A 15409-nucleotide genomic window follows, 5' to 3' on the forward strand; every position below is an offset into this window, starting at 1 on the left:
TTAAATTTCATTAAATTTTAAGTTACACAATTTGAATTTAATTTCATGAAATTACTAAATTAATATTATTAAATTGAATATATTTATAAAAAAATATATTTGTGTACATATACATAAAATTTAATATATTTTTAAATTAAATTGTACGTATATATATTTATATTTTTATACATAAATTTAATGTACACATTCATTACATTTAAGTAATTACTGTAACTTAATTTTCAGTTAAATTATTCATTACTTTTAATTTCGTTCATAACCACGAGCTTTATTTGCATGTAAAGATAGTTACATTTCTAACAGTGTAATTTAAAAAAAAAATGAAATCATTTTGAATTTACTTAATCTGCTATTAAAAACAATTTCATGAAACGTAATGTTTGTACAGACCGTTTAAGTGCCGATATTCCATAAATAATCAATCTTGTCATGCAATGGAATACATTTTCTTCTTTTAAGATTTTCATGATTACATAAAAAAATATTGCCTGCGGAAACACAATAAATTAATTAATAGTCACAATATATAAAAAAGCTCTTTTCTTACGAGATCCTGAATCGAGATATACAACAGAATTTACTCACATACTATCAGTTGTTCGCACAACTGCTTCCAAAGGATCCCTGTTTACAGTATCTGCTGTAGATGTCACGGTGTATTCCAAGTTTCGAGCGCCTGTATGCGGCAAAATAGTCTCCTGATTATCATCCGGCGAGACAATCTCCACAACACCGGTCGCTTCGACTTCTAGTTTTAGGTCTCTCACGAGATCCTGAATTGTTTTTGCTTGCGTTCCTTTGTCGCCTTCTGTCTGCTTGGCATTTTTCCTCGATTTTGTTTTCGGCCGGCTGTGCGTCTGCATGTGTCTCTTCATATCACCTCGTACTCTGAACGGCTTGCCGCACACTCCGCACGGATATGGCTTCTCGCCAGTGTGTATGCGACGATGATTCTGTAAGTAACTGCTCGCGCGGAACGTTTTGTTGCAATACTCGCAACGGTAGTTCTTCTCGCCGGTATGGATACGCCTGTGTAAGATCAGTGAGTATTTTCGGGCAAACTCCTTGGCACAATATTCACACTGGTACTGTTTGTGCTCCGAATGGAGACTCGTCGAGTGATATTTTAAGTCGCCCCATTGTCGAAAGTGTCGCCCACAATCTTCGCATTTGTATGGTTTGTCGCCGCTATGAAGTCTCTTATGTACCTATTCGTCGAAATAAAATAGTTAGATTTTTATATATTATTAACAAAAATAAATTTTACACTTTGCGAACATCTGCTTACTTTCAACGCACTGGCAGCAAAGAAACGTTTACTGCAAATATCGCATTGATGCGGCCGTTCTCCGCTATGAGATCGCATGTGATAAACTAAACTATTTTTATGGTGGAATGAACGATTGCACTGATCACATGTTAATTCACCATCTATAAATACTGTGTTTAAAATTTATATCTTTAGCACGTCAAGAACTTTTGGGGGAAAAAAGAATTATACGAACTTGACTTTCGTGTTTTCGATGGTTTCTTTTTTTTGGCCGTTTGTGGAATGTCAGTCTTTGCCTTCTCGTTGGAACTCTTATCATTACTAACTTCTGGTGGTTTTATTTGTTGATCCCTTTGTTGTACCTCTTCTGTGACGCCAGTAATGGTCCACATAGTTGATTCGTTGTTTGTAGTGGATAGTGGAGGGTCTGTCTCATCGTCGATACGCGCGCCAGTTTCTTCCACTGCAAACGGCAAAGATCAACACGTTCGTAATAGTTATTCATATTGAAAAGTTTAAAAAATATTAGTGTAAGATGTTATCTCTCTTACCTACGTTCCGAATACCCTCCATAAGGTCTTCAGGTTCACTGAATTCTTCAATCACGGTATTCTCTAAATGATGTACTGTTTCCGGCACTGTTTCCGGCACTATCGAGATATTAGTATTTGTTGCTTGAGCTATTCGCGTTTCTTGTTTTACTGGTTCATAATGTACCTATATTAAAATTATTTTTTATATCTATATTTCTATTTCTATTAAATTTCTGTTAAAGATACATATGCACAGTGGTTATCAAAAGTTTTCAGTCAATAAGTAGTTTTATTGTATTGCTCAGATAAAGAATTTTTCAAATAAAGATCTAGTATATAAATGCCTAATATATTCTAGTACTTAAAATGTTAAGTTAACTATAATAAGAATTTTATTAATTTATAATATAAACTAAAAAATTAATTGATCAAAAATTATCTGTTGTTAAAATTATATGTTGGCCGAAAACTTTTGATAGCCACTGTATGTATTTAAAAAATGTAATTGTTCTCTGCAATATATATACCTTTAAGTGTTCGAAGAATTTTAACTGACTGCTAAACTTAGAACTACACAATTCACATTTAAAGACGTTAGCCTGAGCTTCGCTACTCGATTCAATTACCACATTCTCTTGAACTGATTTACTATTATCTTTTCGCACCACGTTCTTCTTTGTCTGCTGTTGTTTTAGCTTCCGAGGTATCCTTTTTTTGTGTGGCAGGGTTCTCTTGGGACCTGATGCCGACGTGGCATCCTCACTGCTTTCTGTGGAAACCTCAACGTCATATTCGCTTTTAACATTGATAAACTCTTGCTTTACATTCTGCGTAATCCTCTTAAAAAGTTGCAAAGGTGAGTACACGGACGGAGCGGTGTTCGGGTCTGATACTGCTTGAATGGAGTACGAATTCACTGGTGCCAGAGTCTCGAGATGTGAAACGTCTGCTAGAGTCGGGTCCTCATGTTGTGACTGGATATGGAGCTGCTGTTTCTGCTGCTGATGCAACTGTACCGCGACCAAGGCCGCGGCAAGTCTACGGTCGTCCTGCATCACACAATTCACATTCTACATGTAAGGTATAAATATGTGCAGTTATATGGACATTAAGTAACATATTACAACTTCAGTTAATTCATGCGACAGCAAGTCGTCCGCCTCATAATACTGTGTGCCAGTGCCATAGTCTGTGCCGACGCCTGCATTAATCATATCCACGACCATGCCTTCGGAGATTAATTCACCATTCAGAGTTAACAGCGGTACTTTGCTCAAGGCTTCTCCGTCGGCTCTCTGGATGGTGATATATTGAGCTCCCTCCATTCCTTCTAGAAGCACAGCCTGTGCTTCTTCCGTTGTAACTTCCATAACTGGGTATTCTCAATACAACGACTAATAACTGTTCTTCATAAACTTTTACTTATCTATAGATACCAAATCTGTGGATCATAGAGAAAAATCTATTAGTATAAAAAAAATCTATTTTCTTTGGTAATTAAAAGTAGTTCAAAATTAAAATAGATTAAAATTAATTCCAATATACACCAAATATTTAATTCACTGATCTCTCTTTTGTCACGTGATAATTTTAAAATTATTTCTCACATGTTATGTATATACAATAATAATAATTTTTGTTTAAAGTTTAAATCAACGAAACTATTTTACAAACTCACTGAAATATTACAGTGGAATTCATTTACAATAGAATTTTCAAAACAATAGACAACACATTCTCAGTACTGTTCTTTAACAATAAAATAACGAAAATGTATATAAAATAAATAACTATATTGTGTGATATTAAATATCATTATCATATTCTATTCATCTCATATGGAATAACTTTTATTTAAGTTAACGGAAAAGTTTATATTCTATCTCTCTCTCTCTCTCTCTCTCTATATATACAAAGTGTTTTTTATTTAGAGCCATTTCGACGAACTTCTATTAATATATAATAATATATAATATATAATATATTATAATTGTAAGTGATTGTAGTTGTAAGAATTGACTAAACACAGTCGAATATTTTCTTCTTATTTGACTGTGATTGGTTAATTCTTAGAATCACAATTATATGGTTTATAACTACGGTTACGCAATTGTAGAATGGGTTTAACCGTCGATTAAAGTTAATCGGAGTTGATCTAAGTAGCTAATACCCATTTCTACCAATGCAGTTTAACTTTAATCTCGGTTCAACTAACTCTTAACAAGAAAAAGATAAAGAGTAACAGTGTATTCGATTTATTGACTCGACTCGACTTCGAGTCAATGATCTGTTCTGTTTAGCTACAAAAGAAGAGCTAAAACAGTGCAAGAAATGCAGCTAAAAAAGCAGATTATTGACTCGGAGTCGGATCGAGTCAAGTAAGTATATAATAAATCGAATACGCTATAAGTTGAATCGAGATTAAAGTTAATCTACATTGGTATAAACGGGCATTAGACTCAATTTCATAGCTCACGGTTAACCGAGGTTCAATTTATTTCTCATTTCTTTCCAATTCTAGCATTAGAAAAAGATGAGGAATAAGTTAAAACCTCGGTTAAGAATTAATCATGAGTTGTGAAATTGGGCTTCAGGCCCATTTTCACCAATGTATATTAACTTTAATCTTGGTTCAACTTACTCTTCACCTTTTTTTTAGTTCCAAAAAAAAAAGAAAAAGAATAAATTAAATCAAGATTAAAGTTAATTCACATTGGTAGAAATGGACATTTCCATTTATTGGGCAATCTATTTTGAAATCGTGACACAAGTCGATATAAATATTATTCTATCTTTTTTTGCATTCTATGAGTAACAAAGATAGAACACATGTCAACTTGTTAAATGAAAGGTACTTGATATTTCTCATTCTTTCCTTACTAAGAAAGTGTGTTCTCTCGTTAACAAATCATCGCGAATAACAAGACCGTACACCATTAAGATTAAACAATGAACAGTTCATTATTCCTGTACTACTTAGACTGCACTAAAACTCTCTTTCTCGCTTTCTCGTCAGTATATTAAACATATGCCTATCATTTTATACGGTACACTATTATAATTCAACCACAAAAACAGATCTATTCTTTCTTATCAGACACACCGGGCTTTAACAGAGATGATACATTTTTTAGTAATTTTATTCTGAACAAGACGGCAAAATAACCGCAAAAAGACTACAGAAAAACTGCACGAATCAAAACGATGCATCGAGGTCCAAAAATAGCGCCGCCGCGCCGGGGCGCCGAGTGCGCCGATGGGGTTTGAATTTGGCGGGGGTGCATACTCCTTCGGGACTGACAGCGAGACCAAGGTCACTGCACCCGGACCGCATTGAATACCACGAGCCGCGCCTTGTTACGCGCTGCGTGCGGAAAAATACACTCGTCCTCACCTTCGTTTAGCGTAATTCACGCGTCCAACCAAGCTACTCGTCTTCGCCCCGCTGGCCACGGGCGACATAAACAAAGCGAAATATTGAAACACTGTAGGGCAAAATGTGACAACAGTGCTTAGCTCTTGACGCCATTCAACCGGAAGTATCCTCCTCCCACGCCGCTTGCACAATATTGACCAACGTACACGCGTGACGACGATGAAAGGTTCTAGATCGGCCGTCGAGCGACGTGATTCCCGGCGATACTTCGCTCTTCCGCGGGAAATAATCCGGTTCGATCTACCTCCTATCCGCTCGCGCGACACTCCTCGCTCGAGAACGGCACGATGAGATCCACGGGAACCTTTTCAATGCCACAGCTCTTTTGTGTCCCGACGTGGTATTTTTCGTCTGCACTTTGGCGACACTGATCGCCGCTGTCTCCCTTCCCCCAAAGCAGCGGCGAGGGGGAGCCGCGATCTTCCGGTTACCGATGGCCGTGCAAAGTAAACGCGAAATGTCAAATTAGCATATCTACGGTGAAGTGCGGGTGCGTGAATACGGCGTTTCGGCGCGGTCGCGGTCGAGCCGGCGTAGTATTCCGTCCGGTGACGTTTGCGACGCTTTGTCGCCGACAGGACGTCGATTCGTCGTCGCTGCGAAACGGTAAGCCACCCGTCGCGCGCATCATACTCGAGCGACGCGAAAACTGAAGGGTTAAAAAGGAAACTCCGTACTTACGCTGTCACTCAGCTGATTCATTTCCCCCGCCGCTGTCGCATGGCATCTTGCTTCATCTTTTCCCCCCTTTTTCTCGTGTCTCCCTTTCTCTCTCGTACATCGCAATAATAGTGCGCAAAGAATTATGCTGTATTTGACATTAACGAACGGAAAAATATGTAAACGAACGTGGTCTGCGAAGGAAAGAGTTCAGCGAGCATATCGTTTATCAACAGTAACAAGTAAACGTTGTAATTATGGTGAAATAATAGATAGACGGATAGATATCTATCTTGTCAAGTAATACGTAATTTCGTGATCAAAAATTTTTATTTTCCAGTGCATCTTAGTACTTTATCCTCCTTTCATTCCATCAAAAACAAGATTCAGTTACAAATTTTGTCAGCAAAAATACAGGAGAAATATGATGACAGATTTACTACAGAAACTGAATAAAATCTGTCATTCAGTAATTATTTAAATGGAATAAATGAACAAAGGATTAATTGATGACATGCTCTATTTAATTTGTTATGAAAGTGACAAAAGGTACTTTCCATTTAATCACAAGTCGACACAAATGTCATTCCATCTTTTTTAAATTTCACGAGTAACAAAGTCTTGACGAGTACTTGTGTTATTAAATGGAAAGCACTCAGATATTCTTCATGAATCTGCTAGCAAACTCCTAACATTTTATTGCAGTTACAAATTATCTAAAATTAATTCTAAATAGTGCTATAAATTTTGATGTAAATTTATGATTTCTTAATGTTGTTGCTAACATTATATAAAATCTAATCTTTAGTGATTGTTTACATTTTTAGAACTGAATCCAGTTACAGTCTAAAATTATAATGTGACGGCACCTGAAGCATCCAAGGAGAGTGATGGCTTCGATCTGCCGACGTTGGAGATTATGGATATTGCCTGTGCTGACCTGCCTGTATGCACTACTCATTGTTATACTTGTACCAATCTTGCTAGTCAACTCCGTTAAGAATGGCTTTAAAAAGCAGGATCAGGGTGCGCTGGTGGGTGGTGCCTTTGTCCTACTGGCATTGCCTATCGCATTTTATGAGATTGTTCAGCACATGATATACTACACACAGCCTAGACTACAAAAATATATAATAAGGTAGGCTAGTCATTACTAAAAAAAGTCTGCAAATATAGTTTTAATAGTTCTCTTCTCAATAAATTATTAAATATAAAAATTTTTCTTTTCAGAATATTATGGATGGTCCCCATTTACGCAGTAAATGCTGTAAGAAAAAATTACAAATTTTTCTTGTGTATTGTCAAAATTATACAAATATTTATTATTATACGCAATTGTTTAACAAACACTTTCTATTTGTATAGTGGTTAGGTTTGGTATTTCCTGAAGGAAGTATATACGTGGACAGCTTAAGAGAATGCTATGAAGCTTATGTAATATATAATTTCATGAAGTATTTACTGGCCTATTTGAACGCCGACCACCAGTTGGAGCATAGACTGGAAATTTCTCCTCAAGTGCATCATATGTTTCCTCTGTGCTGCCTACCTGATTGGGAGATGGGCAGAGAATTTGTACATATGTGCAAGCATGGTATTTTACAATATGCAGCTGTTAGGCCTATATCAACTTTAATATCATTGTAAGCAATTGATAGAGATATGTATTTCTAATATTGTGTATTGCAATATTTAAATGTATATTTCTACATTTTTGTAGCATATGCGAACTGAATGGAGTATATGGGGAAGGTGAATTTAAAGGGAATGTCGCTTTCCCATATATGATCGCTCTAAACAATTTGTCACAATTCGTTGCTATGTACTGTCTGGTACTCTTTTACCGTGCCAACGTAGAGGCCTTAAAGCCAATGAAACCAATTGGAAAGTTTTTATGCATCAAAGCTGTCGTGTTCTTCTCATTCTTGTAGGTATTGCTGTAATGTCCTCACAATTGAAAAATATACAAGATGTCTCGAAATTCACGAATTAAAATATCACAGCGAGAAAGCTGTTTTCTCAACAAAATAAATTCAAGCAATTTTTGAAATATAAAAGCTTTGAGATATTAAAATTGGCCAATTACAGATTATAATTAAATAATTGACTGCTCAACTACGATCCATATCATTGCGTAACTCACGGACAAGCAGTCGTTTAACCGTAATCTATAATTAGCTAGTTTTAAATTTTTGTATTTTACAAATTATTGTTCGGAAAAATGGCATTTACTTTTTAAATTAATTTTTTTAAGGACTTTCTTACCGTGGTATTTCGATTCAAGACATTCTGAAAATGAGATGGAAAAATACATATTGTGTTTTTTATTTACAGTCAAGGAGTATTAATAGCTCTTTTGGTGTATTTTGACGTCATATCGAGTATTTTTAATACTGATAACTCAGATGACATCAGGAATATATCGTCCAAATTGCAAGATTTCCTAATTTGCATAGAAATGTTTTTAGCCGCGGTTGCGCATCACTATAGCTTCTCCTACAAACCGTTTGTCAATTTGGCACAAGGTCAAGCGTGGTGGGACGCATTTAGGTTAGTAAAATAATAATAAATACTACTTATGAGGCACTTTTAAATAAATTGTTTGCTTATTTTAATTTTAAAAAATTTACGCTGACACTGGTACTGAAATTAAATTGTATCCTTATTCTGTATACACATTTGATTTATCTTTACAGAGCAATGTGGGACGTTTCTGACGTGCATAATGACATAAAGGAACATTTGGGCGTTGTCGGCTCGTCCCTAAGCCGTAGAATACGAGGACGTGGTGCATATCAGCAGACTTGGGGAAGCGCGACTGAACGTACGTCGCTCCTACCCGAGGCCACGGTGAGCCAAGCCAGAAGCGCGCCTGCCTGTTCATTCTCGGGTTACAACACCGAGGCCGGACTGAACAATAATCCATCCGTTGCGGAATCCGAGGAGGTGACCGTGAATACGCTGGATAGCACTAATGCCATCAATACGTAACCGATACGACTGATCTATTTACGTGGGAACGGTACTCAGTCAAATCTGTTGCGAGACCGGCGTACTTTAACGGATATCGCTCCTTAATATTAACTTTAAACGAAGGGGAGGAAAAAATTATATAGTTTTGCAACAGCATTCTCCAGCGTACAATTGTATAAATCATCATGATCATTTACTACATCATATACATATCGCGTTGAAATGTATACGTGATGTCCTGAGACCACGGAATATTCCTTGAATCACGGTCAATTCGAAGAGGATTCCATCAACAAGAATGTTGGGATAATTTTTGATAATTGTATTTCAAATTCATGATGTTCTGAATTCAAACTAAAATCTGTATGTAAATTTCGTTTGAAATTTAAAAAGAATATGCGAAATCTCATTGTACATTTTTTCTACTGAAACATCGGCTTCAAATCGACTAAAGGAAAAAGATCCAGTAGTCTCGGGATATCCTTACGACGCGATTTATTACTTAATGAATTTGATATGACTAACGGTGAATTTTGTGAGAAACGTGAACTCGCTTCTTACGTTCTTACTTTGCGAAAGACATTCGTGCACTTTATGTTACCAAATAATATAATACCAAATACGATGTACATACATTTATATATACGTATACGTAGAAAGAAATGTAATTCCGTAATATTTGTACATACGTCGAACGTCCAACGCATCACATACATACACACATCTATCACATTTTAGATGCGATCCATTTCACGTTGAAGCATTCTTTGATTGGTCAATTCGTAAAATTCTTGTTTTCTAATTAAGCATTTATATTACGTTAAGTGGATCACATTCTTTATAATATCACGCATCCTATGGATAATACTTAATCTTATTTTTTTCCTTTCGATATATCGAAAGTTACAAGAACGAATCGTCTGGCATATCAGGCGCCTCGGATTTCCTACTCACCTATATTTATTCTGTTCTTTCTCGCTTTATATATACACGCGAATGTGGATATATATCGCACTATGTATGTTAATTTACTTTTATTTTATGATTATATTATATCAGAAATAAAGGCTGTATATGTTTGCATTGACCCTTACAAAAAAATTTGATTCTTCCAGAAATTTGTTTCCTTTAAAAAAAAGGAATGAAAAACATCCTTCATATTTAGCATTTCAAAAAAAGCGCTCATGTGCCTTTCAAGTGTGGACTGATGGACCATGGCTGTGTTCACTTTGCCACTCACAACGCTTTAAATGTCGTTTCATCCTTATTGTTTATTAGATATTAAACAAGGACAATTGGTGCTCACAAGCGTTAAAACGAACGCAGCCTATGTGGCATGTGTTTTGAGTTTTGTACCATCTTATCTTTCTTGTTCCTGTTTCTGGTTTCAGGTTTCAACTAGGATAAGTCACGTGTCACTTGCGTTTTCCCGCGTTTAGACCAGTTTAGACGCGTATAACCACTGACTGATCTGGCTGAAATATCTTGAGAAAATATATTAATTTTAAATAATTTGATTCAAATAATTTAGGTATGGCAATCAGAAGTTCGTAATGGTGTTCTCTTGTATCGTCTAGAATAACGATTTCCAGTTGCTGCAATATATATATATATATATATATATATATATATATATATATATATATACATTATATATATATTTTTTTAGGTATTATTGTATACGATATATGCTAAGAGGAGAAGAGATAGTGAATAACAGTGTCGAGGTTGAAAAATCATTGCAAATAACGACACGAAATATGGAGCACAAGATGAATGAAAAAACAAACGAAGAACACGAGGAACATCAGTATTTGAGACTTATAGAGAAGGTTATTCAGAGTGGAGCAAAGAAGAGCAATCGCACTGGTGTGGATACTTATTCTATTTTCGGAGCGCAAATGCGATTCAGTTTACGAGATGGTAAATGCAATGTAGTTCCAACTAGAATATTTATTATTGAGTTTATTTTTGATAATGCAAAGATAGGTGATAATAATTTCTAAGAATGAAGGTGTATAAATTTTTCAAAGTAATTTAGTCTTTCAGAATATCAGTAGAAATATCAGGGAATATAATGATAGATTGGCTATAGAAATCAAGTAGAATTTTTACTGATGAAACATTTAATATAGATGCAGCTAATGCCAGTTTACCACAATATTATCTTCGAATTTGATGGCATATTGTTAACACTTTGCTTATTCGATTACAGGTGTTTTTCCATTATTGACAACTAAACAAGTGTTCTGGCGAGCAGTGGTTGAAGAACTATTGTGGTTTATCAAAGGATCGACAAATTCCAAAGAATTGTCGGATAAGGGTATTCGCATTTGGGATGAAAATGGTTCACGGGCTTTCTTGGATTCCTGTGGTTTCACTGATAGAGAGGAGGGTGATTTAGGACCTGTCTACGGTTTCCAGTGGCGGCATTTTGGTGCTGAATACAAAGATATGCACACGGATTACACAGGACAAGGTATTTTTGATAAAAGTATTCTTTAAAATAAATCTAAAATTCTCCTTTTCATATATTTGTTGAACACATAAAAGTATAATTGAAACTAACTGTGTATTTATTCTAGGAATAGACCAATTGAAGGAAGTCATTCACAAAGTAAAGCATTCTCCTGAGGACAGACGTATTATAATGTCAGCCTGGAATCCAGTTGATATTTCAAAGATGGCATTGCCGCCGTGCCACACTTTCATACAATTTTACGTGAATAACGGAGAATTGTCCACGCAGCTTTATCAAAGAAGCGCAGACATGGGTTTAGGAGTGCCGTTTAATATAGCGTCATATTCCTTGCTAACTTACATGATCGCTCATGTTACTGGATTAAAGGTAAGGATCGATACTCCGCACTTAAATTCCAGACAAATCTTGTTCTATTTTTTATTTCCTTTTATTTTTCAGCCAGGAGAATTTGTACATACAATGGGAGACTGCCACGTCTATGTCAACCATATAAGCGCCCTTGAGAAACAGGTAAAACGCGAACCGCGCGAGTTTCCAAAATTAAAGATAGTTAGAGAAGTTAAAGATATTGACGATTTCATTGCCGAGGATTTTGAGTTGATAGATTATAATCCATACTCCAAACTCTACATGAAGATGGCTGTCTGAACTATCTCGTTTGAATAAGCTTTATCCTCTGAAAGATCTACGTAATTTACATTTCGTTCTCATAAAATTCATTAATGACGCGACATTGGTTGCATTCAGTAGAAATAAAAGTTTTACAGCCGTTATATAATTCTTTAACAGAACTGATTCCTCTTGTACTTCCTCACTAGATATAAATGTACAACCAATCATGCTTTTTTTGAAGCTTCTATGTGATACTGCCTAATATTACCTCATAATCAATCACATTAAAGAATTTTATAGTTATAAAGCTACTACCTTTTTTGCTGAATGCAGTCCTTGCTTTTTAATGTACTTAACTAATAAACGAATGTTCTAGAAACTAATCTTTCTAGTATTTTTGATCAGTATTAAGATACACCGATTAAGTAATAGTACTTTCAATTATACAATATTTTTGACTTGAGAGAGATATAAAAAAATTACCTTAATATAGCTCGATTTCTCTTTATATGGGCTGATGGAAAAGTGATGAATATATCTTATACTGTAACCTCCTAGCTATTACACATATCGTAAGTAAAGTCTTATATACGCATATACATCTATGCTAGTATGTATACATGTATATATTTAACTAAACTTAACTTTCTAAGAGAAATTATATTTTTAATAAATCTTGTACCTTAAGTATATATCAATATCTTCAATACCCATCGCATGTAATTCATGCAAATCTATCACGATTCGTTTCCTTATTCCAATAAAAATTATCGCACGCGCTATTCCAACTTCTATATTACACAAATTTAATTTTTTTTCGGTCGATTATGATCGACAAGTATGGACGATCGCAAAAGGCCTTATATAAGCAGCTTCTAAGTATAACAAAATTATGTAATTCTATATATAATATGTATAAATTCGTTATTTTTTAAATATAAATCAGTAAGAATATTGGAAATAATCGATCCTGCATTATAAACAAAAAGATTATTTTTAACGAAAATTTAGATAGAAATTTTATATATAGGAATATTTTTTTTATAAAATGCAGTTTTATTTTGAACTAACTTCGCGTCTCTCCTATTAATATTTCAATCGGGATAAAAGTATAGCCAAATCTATTGCATATTTTATTAATGGCTCTGCTACACACAGCAATTTCTTTTTACGAGGTGCTGGAGCGGTAAAAAGCTCCGTTGTGAAAAAAGCAACTATACAAAATTTAGAAATAACTGCCGATTCTCACAACGATCTGAGAGACATCTTATGCAATATTCCGCAAATCTTTCTTAAGGGAGACTTTTGTACGTCAAAGGCTAGCACATTTGTACATCATTGGACTGTGTACTTAACTGATGCAACTGTTGAGTGACCGCCAATGTGCCGCATTCACTCACCGCTATGATCACCCAGATAACATCTACGACAAAAAAATAATTTTGCGATAAAATACAATTGAAATTGAATCGAATAGAGCAATCTAGAAAAGGAATCGACGAGTTTTATTTTGGAAATCAACGGAAAAACAAACAATGATATTTTTTGTGTTTTGTTATCAGTGTAAGATATCAACAAGATAAGTAAATTGAAAATCATAATATATGTGCACATCTCAATTAATTGAATTAACATTGTTTAGCAAGATTGATTTACCGAGTTACATTAGTAGAATATTTATTTCTTTTAATATTACATGTTCTTAAATTCGCTGATCCTTTTTCTATATCACATATCTATCGGAAAGGCTGCATAGAATTCAGGACGTACCACCAAAATAGACACCATTGGGCGTCATCATTCTCCATTTACTCTGATGCACGCCGGTTTCAGCCGGACTTTTCAACGTTACGCTTAACTCTGTGGTTTCCTTAGGGGCCAATGGTGGAACAGGTATCCGCGCACAGCCCATTTGCACTCCACTAGAATGCTGCAGGTGGATCCCACTGGGCCATGTCTCAGTACCACTGTTCTGCACGCGCCATGACTTCTGAAAGTTTGTATTAGGTGGCACAGCTTCTCCCTCGCCGATCGTACTGTCGCATATCAATGTCATACACGGCGTATTGAAGGGATTTCCAAAATCAATATAGCTGCAAATTGCTGCTTGCAGATTCCTGGAAAAAAATTTATATTACAATAATATCTAGCAGAAAGGAATGAATTCTACTTGCTCCCAAGAAAAGCAAATTACTGCAACGTTACAATGATTCGCTTATTTGTAGATGAATATATTTCTAAATTTAAATTATAAGATTTTAACTTGGGTTTTATATGTCTTAATGTAACAATGACATTGTTCTGTTATCTGCAAACAAATTAGAAGACAAAAGCAAGGACCATTATGATTGAAATTGCATTGTAAAACAATGTTTATTTAAAGATTTAATTGACGTTGAAATAACAAATCTACATATATTTCTAATTTTTAAATCAACAATTAGTTTAAGTGTTAATTAAAAATTTACTATCCAGCATTATTGAGTGCTACTCATTGAGTAAAATTTTTTTTAGCTATGCCTTGCATTTAAACACAATGGCCCTTTTATCTTCAAAATACAAAAACATATTATGTATGCGTCACTTAAATTGCGGATTAAAAAAGTATGACCACAAAGTCCACATTATCATTAGACTCTGAAATGGGACATTGGCAATATTTTGACACAGATTTTTCACAAAATCGGGGCAACGGCATCTCAAGGAGAAAAAAAAGAGAAGTTTAAAGGAAAAATAACGCATTACCCGACGAGTTACCCTTTGAATTTGAAAAAAAAAAAGGGAAAGAGGCCTTTCAGAGAGGATCGAGAAAGAACGATACCCTGCGGGGGGTAAACATGGCGATACAAGGTTATGTGCGTGGACAGCGTACACGGACAGCAAAGTAGCGTTCCGATGGGGGGAATGTCCGTTTACCAATTGTTCATGTCAAGGAAGAATGCAGCAGTGGTCTCATTCAGATGGCTGTCCGCCAGTAGCTTCTGCAGCTGCTTCACTAGGTCATCTTTGTCCGTGGTGCCCAGGCAGCTGAATTGGTGCAGCAAGTGTTGGTCCAGATCGTTGTTGCGATCCATGATCGCTGCTTCTTCAACAGCACTCAACTCGAAGGATGGCTTAATGCCCCATGTGCCCCGGGCTGTCAAAACTGTCAACGTCGGACTGTCAACCCTGTTTGCTCTGTTTATCTTTCCTCCTCTCCTTCGTCGTCGTCGTCGTACTCTCAGTCACGGATTTTAAATGTCATTCTCCCAAGTGACACTCGGTCGGTCCGTACCCGTACTGTGCATATCCACGGTATCTAGTCCAGAGCCGTCGAATTCTGGATCCTTCTACAGTTGGGCCCTCCCCTTTCCTCTCGTCATGAGAATGCAAATCATTCGTACTTCGGTTTTTTTCTCCTCTCTCTCTTTCTCTCTCTCTCTCTCTCTCTCTCTCTCTCT

At 35.7% G+C, this 15409-nt stretch overlaps 3 protein-coding genes across 11 annotated transcripts; 1 reads left to right on the plus strand and 2 right to left on the minus strand.

The window, feature by feature from the left end:
- Positions 1-344: 344 nt before the first annotated feature.
- LOC108749412 (zinc finger protein 260-like) lies at positions 345-5346 on the minus strand. Of its 4 annotated transcripts, none has more exons than XM_018488099.1 (8): positions 5201-5346; positions 2934-3247; positions 2334-2855; positions 1825-1990; positions 1509-1736; positions 1292-1443; positions 589-1211; positions 345-491 (listed from the first exon to the last, which is right to left on the minus strand). In XM_018488099.1, exons 2-8 carry the CDS (start codon positions 3174-3176, stop codon positions 473-475), a joined length of 1953 nt encoding a protein of 650 aa, XP_018343601.1. In that variant the 5' UTR covers positions 3177-3247; positions 5201-5346; the 3' UTR covers positions 345-472. The 4 variants fall into 4 exon arrangements, with proteins under 4 accessions (XP_018343601.1, XP_018343602.1, XP_018343600.1 ...); XM_018488100.1 differs by having other exon boundaries at positions 1292-1434; positions 5201-5345; XM_018488098.1 differs by having other exon boundaries at positions 346-491; positions 1292-1434; positions 2334-2876; positions 5201-5344.
- A 64-nt stretch (positions 5347-5410) lies between these two features.
- Positions 5411-12950, plus strand: LOC108749414 (thymidylate synthase-like). Of its 6 annotated transcripts, none has more exons than XM_018488104.1 (7): positions 5411-5475; positions 6730-7040; positions 7133-7169; positions 7268-7545; positions 7623-7829; positions 8237-8452; positions 8599-8994. In XM_018488104.1, exons 2-7 carry the CDS (start codon positions 6793-6795, stop codon positions 8891-8893), a joined length of 1281 nt encoding a protein of 426 aa, XP_018343606.1. In that variant the 5' UTR covers positions 5411-5475; positions 6730-6792; the 3' UTR covers positions 8894-8994. The 6 variants fall into 6 exon arrangements, with proteins under 6 accessions (XP_018343606.1, XP_018343604.1, XP_018343603.1 ...); XM_018488102.1 differs by lacking the exon at positions 5411-5475 and adding an exon at positions 5646-5848; XM_018488101.1 differs by lacking the exon at positions 5411-5475 and adding an exon at positions 6108-6144.
- Positions 12951-13093: 143 nt separating this feature from the next.
- On the minus strand, positions 13094-15376 carry LOC108749415 (uncharacterized protein C6orf106 homolog). Its single transcript, XM_018488108.1, has 3 exons — positions 14886-15376; positions 13740-14086; positions 13094-13392 (listed from the first exon to the last, which is right to left on the minus strand). The coding sequence occupies exons 1-3, from the start codon at positions 15041-15043 to the stop codon at positions 13289-13291; spliced, it is 609 nt and encodes a 202-aa protein (XP_018343610.1). The 5' UTR covers positions 15044-15376; the 3' UTR covers positions 13094-13288.
- Between the last annotated feature and the right edge of the window lie 33 nt (positions 15377-15409).

Source organism: Trachymyrmex septentrionalis, unplaced genomic scaffold, assembly GCF_001594115.1.
Source record: "Trachymyrmex septentrionalis isolate Tsep2-gDNA-1 unplaced genomic scaffold, Tsep1.0 scaffold29, whole genome shotgun sequence".
Classification (NCBI taxonomy): Eukaryota; Metazoa; Arthropoda; class Insecta; order Hymenoptera; family Formicidae; genus Trachymyrmex; species Trachymyrmex septentrionalis.